The 10,673-nt window shown below is 36.3% G+C and overlaps 1 protein-coding gene across 1 annotated transcript in view; it reads right to left on the bottom strand.

The window, feature by feature from the left end:
• Positions 1–4,225: 4,225 nt before the first annotated feature.
• GRID2 (glutamate ionotropic receptor delta type subunit 2) overlaps positions 4,226–10,673 on the bottom strand; it is a gene marked incomplete at its 3' end in the record, with an annotated part of 1,213,016 nt that continues 1,206,568 nt past the window's right edge. The window contains exon 14 of the mRNA XM_012807815.1: positions 4,226–4,392. Coding sequence (XP_012663269.1) covers positions 4,226–4,392 — 167 coding nt within the window. The remainder of the gene's footprint in view (positions 4,393–10,673) is intronic.

Below are 10,673 nucleotides of genomic sequence, written 5' to 3'. Positions count from 1 at the left end.
GCAGAGTGAGTTTACACTAAATACCCAATAAATTTTCTTAAGCTTCTGAATAGCTAAGATTCCGAGGTCAGCACTGAAGTGAATTTTATTCATAGCACAATGAAATCAATGCGAAAATTCTGTTTTCTTCCACTCTTAAATGTCTTTAATGAAACAACATTTGACTATACTTTTTTAAATAAAAGGACTGCTAGAAGGACCGTGTAAAACATTTGATGAGCAAATAGCATTACATAGAAAATTCATTGCCATCACCCAACACAACAATGTCCGTGTATCTGATGAGAAAAATAAAGATGTTAATTTCTGCTGTTAAGTTACCTACTTTTTGTGCAGACCAAGGACACAAAACTCTTGTAGCAGTCCTACGATCATATATATTACAGCACTTAATGGTTCTTAAAAGTCATTCCTGTGTACATCCACTCACGTACATTTGTACAAATGAGTATGTCCTTCCATCTCCTATGCTGAATGGCAGGATGCCTGCCAAAGCGTGGGCTTAGTCATTCAGCATATGCACCTGTAGCATAGTAGTCATGCACTAATATGCAAAGCTAAAGTAAACAAATGTGCACCATCCCCCATGATTGGTCTGAAGTGTCACTGAAATACATGAGAATCTAAGATGTCTAGCACTTAGCAGATAATACAGCAGTTGCTGTATCAGTATATTATTTATTTTATATATTAGTACTTATTATATAGTAAAGTACTTTGATATAAAGCACTTTGTGTTATAGGCATATAGTCACCTGAAAAATAATTAATATCGAATTATTAATCACCCAGAATACTATCATTTTTATTGAAAACAATCACAATAGCAATCACTGATTTAGTGTCATCACTGGTCCGGGATGTTGATGTATCAAAGCCAGATATAATAATCCCCAAAGTGAACTACAGTGGCTACATTTGATGATCTTTATAATTTTTAAAATCAGTTAACAAAAAAGAGAAGATCTGTTTTTCCAAATGGCTATAGCAAAAAGGAACGAGTGCCAATATTTTCTGAATTTAAGGAGGGACTGGCAACTGTGTATAAAGAGATGAGTTGGCACATCGCCTATTGCCCCATCACACTTCTTTCCTGGCCCTCCCTCCTGCAGGTGTCTGGGGAACCAGGATGCAGGGCGTCCTTAAGGAATCCATAGACAGGGACAGTGAACCCTGCTAACATCTATAATGCACATCAAACAAACAGAAGACATGCTCGAGGCTTAATACAACGTTTCAGTAGTTCAGTAGAGTATGTTTTCTCAGAATTCAAATGTCTGATAAGCAAAGCACCACAGGGATAATAAGAAATGGAACACTTGGTGTGATTTGGAAAACATTTCTTTAATTGCTATTAAATTCATGCATTTTTTGGTGTAAAAGATTCAGAAATCAACTCTGGAAACAAAGAACATCTTTAGTAATGAAAAAGCCAATTAACCATAACTAAGAAATAATCAATATTCTTTTCCCTACGACCTGGGTAATGTTAAGCTTCATTAAATGTTTCTGCCGGTCCTTCACCATGAAGCTCTGCGTCCCCCTCCACTCTATTAAGCTCGCGCATCCCTGCATCTAAATTAAAAGCAGTGGTGTGCATCTCCCCTTAGAGTCGCCTCTTCTCTCGGCTCCTTCTTCCTCATTTCCTCTTGCGCACTTCTGGGCCTGGCCATCGTTATCTCACACCTCCAGGTTTGCGCTAGTCTTTGCCAATTCTAATTCATCCTTCATCTCCAAACTAGACTAACCTTGCCTTAAATGCCATTTTCATCATTTTACGCCAGGGCTCCCAACAGACAGCAGGCTTTTACAAGGGGCTGTGGCTGACGAGATGAATTCTGAACTTTCAATGTCCTTTCCAATTAGCTGAACATCCTTATTGTTTCTCAACATAGTCTGCTCTCTTTTACTTCTATGCTGCGGTCTTTGTTATTTCTGTAAGAATTATCTTTTTTTTGTCCAGTTTACCCATTCTCTATTAATCTTTCAAGGTCAAAGACTAACATTTTCTGGAGAGCTTTCACTTACGTTTCCTTTCCTTAGCTCTTTATTCTGTATGCTGTTAATTTTTTTTTGATATCTCAACTACACAGTATGATGCAACAGAATTAAGCGATGCTGATATTCTATGCATTTATATATGTACATGCCAGCATGCGTCTATACAGATGTCTGCATGGTTCACTGTTTCGTGTGCACGGGCTCTGCAACGCCAACACACAGCAAGAGCACTGCAGGTGGATTCTCTATGGTACAATTGAGTTTTGAAGTGTGTTCCCCTGAGAATCCAGTCATCAATAAATGTGTTGTGATGGATTGGTCATTATTTATACTTTAATATTTTGCTTCCCAGTTTATGCATGTGTGTTTTACTTTCATCTTCTACTTAGAATTTGTGGAGAGCCAGAAGGTACACTGGTAGGGGCCGTGATTATTTATAATTACTTCCTTCCTTCCCTTTACATGGAGTGCATTTATCTACCCCATTGATTTTGGGCTTGGCAACGAGGCTGGCTTTGTTTAGCGGTCCGTGGACAGATGGAATATATGCTTCATGCAAGCAAGAAGCACAGGAGGCCTTGTGAGTTTCTGCCAGCCCCGTTAGCAACTGCTCTTTGTAATGACAACGGCACATCCCAGACAGAGCTGCTTCTTCAGCCTGAGCCCCGGAATGCGAAGCTGAACACGGCCTTCCCGCAGGTGACCCACAGCTTATCACAGAACATAGCCAATCACAGCCAGCTCTCACGTTCAAGAATGAGAAATAACTTATTTTAAGTCATGGATACCTTAGACTTGTTTGCTAAGCAGAAAAGCTGACTAATATGGAACCTTAGAATTAATCTCTCTCTCTTATTTTGCAGATAACAAGAGAAGTCTAGATTTTTATGGTTAGTTAATGGAAGAGTTAGGGCAGTAACTGTGGATGACCGATTTGTAGTCTGTTTTTTTTTTTTTTTAACACAAAATGTCTGACTTTTGTCTGAAATTTGGAGAAATACAATTAAAATAGTTTGAAACCTGGGGCCTTAGTACCATCTGGAACTGTCCCCTTGGTCTGTGGTTAGCTTTTAGAGGATAGGTAGAAAAAAATCTAGAAGACAGTATCAGTATCAAGAAGAATATGCTTCCACCTGGAGATAATAATTTAACTTAGGTCCAAGCATGTTTGGCAGTAGTGAGAACAAAATGCAGTCATCTTCGTGAATTCCTTTCAGGCCCAAGTCTTTTGTATACACTACTAATCTAAAATATGCATTTTAAAACCTTCTTTCTTAAACAGCTCCCTTATTATAGGCATTTCTTATTTGGGAATGAGTACAATGTCTTACTAAGCTGTCTCTTTGATTTCCAAGATTAAATGTCATATGTACTTTGATACCATGTGGAAGCTGCTAAAATTCTTGGCTCTTTCCTTTGCAAAATTCAGATGCAAACGTTCCTATTATTGTGTGCTTCAGGACCTCAGAACTTTAGCTTGGTAATGAAGTTTATTTTATGCTTTAACGTTCTTAGAAATGAATTAATTTCCCTAACTGTATGACATTCAGGGTGGTGCCTGTGGCTCAGTGGGTAGGGTGCTGGCCACGTACACCGAGGGTGGCAGGTTCGAACCCAGCTGCAACATGGCCCCAATCCGGCCCCAGCCAAAACAACAATGACAACTGCAACAACAACACCGACAAAAATAGCCAGGCATTGTGGCAGGTACCTGTAATCCCAGCTGCTTGGGAGGCTGAGGCAAGGGAATTGCTTAAGCCCAAGAGTTTGAGGTTGCTGTGAGCTGTGACGCCACAGCACTCTACCCAAGGCAACAAAGTGAGACTCTGTCTCAAAAATGAATAAATAAATAAACATAAAAAAACTGTATGATATTTAGTCCCCAGAAATTCACACTACGCCAGTTTATTTAGTTCTATTAGAAATAACTACCATACCTACCTTGTTTTACATGTCAAAATGTTTTCTCATGTCACAATTTGTTTTGAGAGCAAATCCAGTTACATGTACCAGTATTTCCCCTGTATTTATGGGATACCTTATACTTCAGTCCATGTTTTTGAAAAGGATGTCTTATTGAACAACCCAGTCAAAACTTCCTTTTTATGTTTAATTATACTTCCCCTAACAAGGTAAACAAAATGCAATAAACCAAATTAGGTAACCAAGTAGATTTTCTTTGACTAAATTTTCTCTCCTTATTTGGGGCTTACAAAAATCTTACCTTTGTGAAAAAACATCTCTGTAAGGACTGCCGTGTTGCAATGCAATTCCATATCCTCGATCGGCAACAGTGTTCCCAATGGTGTAAAAGGAACAATCTGGATCATTGATAGCCACATATTCCAAAACAGCTGCATCCCATACAAAAGCATAATTTCCATATTTTACCTGTGAAAATGTGAGGAACAAGAAAAGGAAGGATTTCAGGTTAATTTTAAACATAAGAAACATTACATTGGCATATATTTAATTGTGCAAAAAAATAACAGAACATATAGTCTTTCCTTGGCATCTATGCAGGTTTGGTTCCAGAATTCCCACTTATACCAAAATCCAGGGAAGTTCAAATCCTTTATATACGATGGTGTAGATTTGTAAATAACCTACACACATTCTCCAGTATACTTAAATCATCTCTGGATTACTTATAATGCCTAATACAATATAAATGGTACATAAACAGTTGTTATACAATATTGTTTCTTATTTGCATTACTTTTTATTTTTGTATTATTTTTTATTCTTTTTGAAATATTTTTGAACCATGATTAGTCCATGGATGCAGAACCTGCAGATATAGAGCTAACTGTATATTTCTAGGTAAACTCCTATTTTGAATGAGAATTTACATTTTGGTTTATCTATAGCTCTGTTCTTCTGGAAACATGAAGAAAAATGGAATGTTAATTACATTTCTAGGCAACACTGCTTGTGGGAAAATGATCCCTGAGTAGTGATGTCATTTGGACTGGAACAACAACAACAACAACAACAACAACAAAACACATGAAAGGAAGCCATGTCTTTGAGTTTTTCTAAGTTTAGTGATTCTTGCTTTTTGCCCCATTCCTTCCGAAGACCCTGAAAGTCATGCTTTTGGTTTTGTTATAAGAGCTATTGACTCCTTAGGGTTACCAGGCTGGAAGCCAGGCAGGCATTGCCTTCACCCATTATAGGTCTTATTTCCTTCAACATGACCCACATTTTAAATGAATGCTGCAAGAACAACTCACATTAAAGGCAAATTACCAATGTTGCCCTGATAACAAGCTACATTTTCTGTCCCATGTACTTCTGAGTTAATTTGTTGTTAAGCGTGGCCTATGGATATCTTGCAGTTGGACTTAGAAGGAATTTCCCTGGTGGGCATTGCAATGAGGAACAAAATAACTCTGTTAACATTTAGGAGTATAACCTTATCCTGGATCATTTATAGTATCTCTTGGTAATCATTTTTTCCCCTCAGTAATCACTCATATCCTAAGTCCCAAATTTACTTTAAAAAAGTCCTCAACATCTTAATGAAGTTTATTTAGAATATTATTAAATATAAAAATAGAACTTAATGACTTCAAAAAATAGACAGAACTAATAAATAAATCCAAATGTTATTTGGTTTATATTAAAATGATAGCATAGCCCAATTAAGGAAAAGTAACATTGTTTCAGTATTAGAAAGGTTATTAGGATAATACATCTCACAAATGAGGCTTTATAAACATTTTAAATGATCTTTCAACAGATGTCAGAAATACATTTGACAAGATCAAAAACAGCTATCTACATATTATCTATCTCCTGGTAAACCAGGAAGAAAAACAAAATCTTCAAATATTGTCAGCAAAAGAAGAGGCTAAACTACTGCTCTTTGCTGATGATGGGACCTTATACCTAGAAAACACCAAAGATTCTAAGAGATTCCTGGAATGGATAAATGAATTCAGCAGAGTCTCAGGTTACAAAATTAATGCACACAAATCTGTAGCATTCACACATACCAGCAATAGTCAAGATGAGAACCAAATCAAAGACTCAATAACTTTCACAATTGCAAAAAAAGAAAATAAAATACTGAGAAATATATTTAACCAAGGAGATGAAAGACCACTGCAGAGAGAACTATGATACACCGAGGAAGAAAATTGCAGAGGAAGTAACAAGTTTAAAAACATACCATACTCATAGATTAGAAAAATAACATAGTTAAAATGTCTATCCTACCCAGAGTGATTTACAGATTTAATACAATCCCCATCATATAGCAACAACATTTTTTTGCAGATCTGGACAGAATAATTCTACTCTTCAAATGGGACCAGAAAAAATGTCAAATAGCCACTTTACCCAAGAAGAACAAAGCAGGAGGCACCAGTTTACCAGACTTCAAGCTATACTATGAGGCTATAGTAACCAAAACAGCATGGTATTGGCACAAAAATAGACAGACCTATGAGTCTAAACAGAGAACCCAGATATGAAACCATCTTCATATGAGGTCTGACAATCAAGTTTGCAAACTCACTCTAGAAAAAATGGTACATACTTCATTGCTGAATATTACTACCGTCATTTTTGAAGTACTCCCCATGGGCAACTATGCACAGATGCCAGCATCTCATCCACCCTTCAAAACAATTTTGGAACTATTTTTCTTGAATGACCATCAGAGGTATCGTCCTATTACCTTTGATGTTCGAAATGTCAGCAGAATGTCTTCCTATCAATGTTTCCTTTATCTTTGGGTAAAGGAAAAAGTCACTGGGGGCCAGGTCAGGTGAGTAGGGGGAGGTGTTCCAATACAGTTATGTGTTTATTGACTAAACTCTCCCTCACAGACAGTGCTGTGTGAGCTGGTTCATTGTTGTGATGCAGGAGCCGTGAGTTGTTGACAAAAAGTTCAGGTAGTGTTTGTCTTTTTCATGTAGACTTCTTAGGGTTTCCAAATAGTAAACTTGGTCAACTGTTTGTCCATTTGGTACAGATCCATAATGAACAATTCCTCTGGTATCAGAAAAGGTAAGTAACATTGTTTTAACTCTTGATTTGGACTGAGGGAACATTTTTGGTAGTGGAGGATTGGCTGACTTCCACTGTGCATGGTGACACTTTGTTTCAGGATTGTATTGATACACCCATTTCATTGCCAGTGATAATATGGCCCAAAACATCATCTTGCCTCTCCAAAAGGTCTTGGCAAACTTCAACTCTCCTTTGTTTTTGTTCATCTATGAGCTTCTTCATGACCATTTTTGCACACACCTTTCTCATGTCAAGATTTTCAGTTGAGATTTTCCTAACTGTTTCTCTTTTGATGTTTACTTGGTCTGCTATTCTCACTGTCAGCTGATGATTTTGATACACATGTTGATGAATTTTTGCAATGTTTTCCTTAGTTCTGCTTGTTATTGGCCACCCCGACCTCTCTTCATCTGTGATGCTTTCTCTCCTCTCAGAAAAACTTTTAATTCATTTGCACATTGCCGTTTTCTTCATGGCATTATCTCCATAAACTTGGACTATAAATCTCTTATTTCCCTTCTACTCTTGCCGAGTTTAATAAGAAATTTAATGTTTGTTGTTCTAATTCAAGTTCTGATATTCTTGTGATGGCAGACAAAAATCATGCAACAACAATAATGAACAGCACGCAGCAAGACACCACCACTGGTTGACATGAACATAGCTATGAGGCTCTAATGTACCATGGTTATGAAACCTTATCAAGTTAATTGTACAGTGCTGCCAATGTAAGGACATAGTAGTAAGTTCATGAACTTAATTGTCAGGCTTCATATTGCCATCTGATCTTTGACAAAGAAAATAGAAGTATACATTAGGGGAAAGAATTTCCCTTCAATAAATTGTGCTGGGAAAACTGGATAGCCACATGTAGAAGACTGAAACTAGAACTACACCAGTCACCACTCACAAAAATTAATTCACAATGGATAACAGAGGCATGAGACAGAAGAATTCTAGAAGAAGAGGCAGGAAACATTCTTACAGATATCAGCCTGGGCAAAGAACTTATGAAGACCCTAAAGGACAACTAAAATAAACAAATGAGACATGATTAAATTAACAAGCCTCTGCATAGCCAAGGAAACAACTAATAGAGCAACCTACAGAATGGGAGGAAATATCCACATGCCATCCATTGATGAAGGGCTAATTGCCAGAATCTAAAAACAACTCAAGCAAATTAGCAAGAAAAAATCAAGTAACTCCATTAAAAAGTGGGCAAATGACATGAACAAAAGCTCTTCTAAAGAAGATAGACTAATGGCCAATAAAAATATAAAAACATGCTCACCATCTCTAATTATCAGGGAAATACAAATCAAAACCATAATGAGATACCACCTAACTCCAATGAGAATGGCACCTATCAAAAAGTCCTAAAACAACAGATGCTGGTGGATGCAGAGAGAAAGGAACTCTTACACGCTGCTGGTGGGACAGTCAGCTAGTACAACCTCTATGGAACGCAGTATAGAGATTCCTCAAAGAATTTAAAGTAGACGTACCATTTGACCCAAAAATTGCATTATTGAGTATTTACCCAAAGGAAAAAAATACTCTATCACAAGGACCCTTGCACTTGAATGTCTATAGTAGCACAATCTAGCCAGGAGCACAAAGATGTTGAAGCAACCCAGTGCCCACCAGTATATAATAAAATGTGGCATATGTACACCATAGAGCACTACTCAGCCATTACAAAAAATAGTGATCTAGTGTCTTTACAACAACTTCATATGGATCTGGAGAACATCCTTCTGAGCACAGTCGTGCAAGAATGGAAAACAAACACTACATGTGCTCAATCCCAAACTAATTGCTCAACACCTATGTGCACATATGGAAGTAAAATCTCACTGGAAATTAAGCAGGAGAAAGACGGGAGGCGGGATGGGTAAATTTACACCTAATGGGTACAATGCATACTTTCTGGGAGAAGTAGACACTTCTATCTTTGACTTAACTAGAAGTTTATAAAAGCAAACTATGCAACTAAAACTTTTGTACTCCCATAATATTCTGAAATTAAAAAACATTGTAAAAAATCTTTAAATAAATAGTAAATCTATTAAAAGCTGAAACTCTAATAGCACGAAAATAAATAGTGCCTACTCTTACCCTAAAACATAACATTACTGCTGTACTATTGTCCTATGCAAGAGGGCAGGAAATGAAAGTATGATTATAATCCACAAAGAAAAATTACCATCAGGTAGAGATAAACATTATCATATTCGATGGCATATTTGAGAAGACTGTGAGAATTAACTCAAAAAGTATTAAAAATTTAATATTTCAACAAATACATTAGTTACAAAGGGATATATACAAATAGCTTAATTTTATATTAATACACCAATAAAAAGTGATAAATGGCTTGAGTAAAAATATCCACTTATACTAAATATGAATACTTAGGAATAAATTCAACAATAAATGGGTAAACTATGTGAAGAACACTTTAGTGTCTGACGGAAGAAAAGTTGAACTTATTTTTGGGTAGACACAATATATTCCTAAAAAAGTAGATGCACAATTATAAAAGAAATTATCTGATGCTAAATTCAATTACAGATAAAATGCCCAAACTATATTTTAGGACTTATTAAGATCTTTGTGAATTTAATTAGAAGAAAACAGATAAGAATAGCAAAGAAATTCTGTAAGGGAAAAACAATGATTGGAGACTTAGAATATCAAGTAATAAGCCGTGTAAACAAAGCTTAAAAAATAAAACAGTCCAGAATGTGTCTGAGAATAGGAAATCAGTGGAACTGAAAAAATCATTTATAAAAGCAAGTAAATGTCACATATAGACTATATTATAAAGGCCATAATTAAAATCCATGTGAAAAATGTGAAATATTTCAAATGTGCGACTGAGACAGGTGCTTATTTCACAAATGTCAACATTACAGCTCTGTGCTACACTACACAAAATAAATTCCTAAAGTATCATAAATTAAATGTAATTAAAAAAACAAGTGAGGGCAGCGCCTGTGGCTCAAAGGAGTAGGGTGCTGGCTCCATATACCAGATGTGGTGGGTTCAAACCCAGCCCTGGCCAAAAACTGCAAAAAGAAAAAAAACAAGTGAAAAAAGAAAGTAAGGTATATTTTTCTAATACTGGAAATAGAATAGAATATATAAACATGAACGTAAAGCATAGAATATAAAAGAAAGATTTGATACATTTAACTGTAGTCTTTTAAAAATATTTTCTTGAGCCAATAATGAAATTGTTTACAGCTATTATTACACACAGTTTTGCACAAAATAGTGAATGACTTAACCTTCAGGTCAGTTTGCTGTACTAAGTGGATACTGACTCCATCTCTTATTAGGGGAGAAGCCCAAACAAACCATGACTTATTGAAACAAAGATAATATTATTCTCCCCGAAGAAGCCATTCAATGCAAATACCACTCATGAAGTGTCTGTTGTACACCACCTTAGGTATTTGTATGTCAGTGTCTTTGAGAATGTGAGGCCAAGATCACCGCCATCAGAATTACTAGGGGATTCCTGGGTTAGAAATGTAGACTTCAGATCCACTCCCAGGCTTACTGCATCACATGTTTGGTGTTCAAAACCTGGGAGTATGTATTTTAACAATTATGATGGCTGTGTACATCACTTTTTTTTT

Source organism: Otolemur garnettii, unplaced genomic scaffold (genome assembly GCF_000181295.1).
Source record: "Otolemur garnettii isolate 467f Iridium unplaced genomic scaffold, OtoGar3 scaffold00076, whole genome shotgun sequence".
Taxonomy (NCBI): Eukaryota; Metazoa; Chordata; class Mammalia; order Primates; family Galagidae; genus Otolemur; species Otolemur garnettii.
The sequence above is the reverse complement of the archived record's forward strand: the minus strand, read 5'-3'. Positions and strand labels throughout refer to the sequence as shown.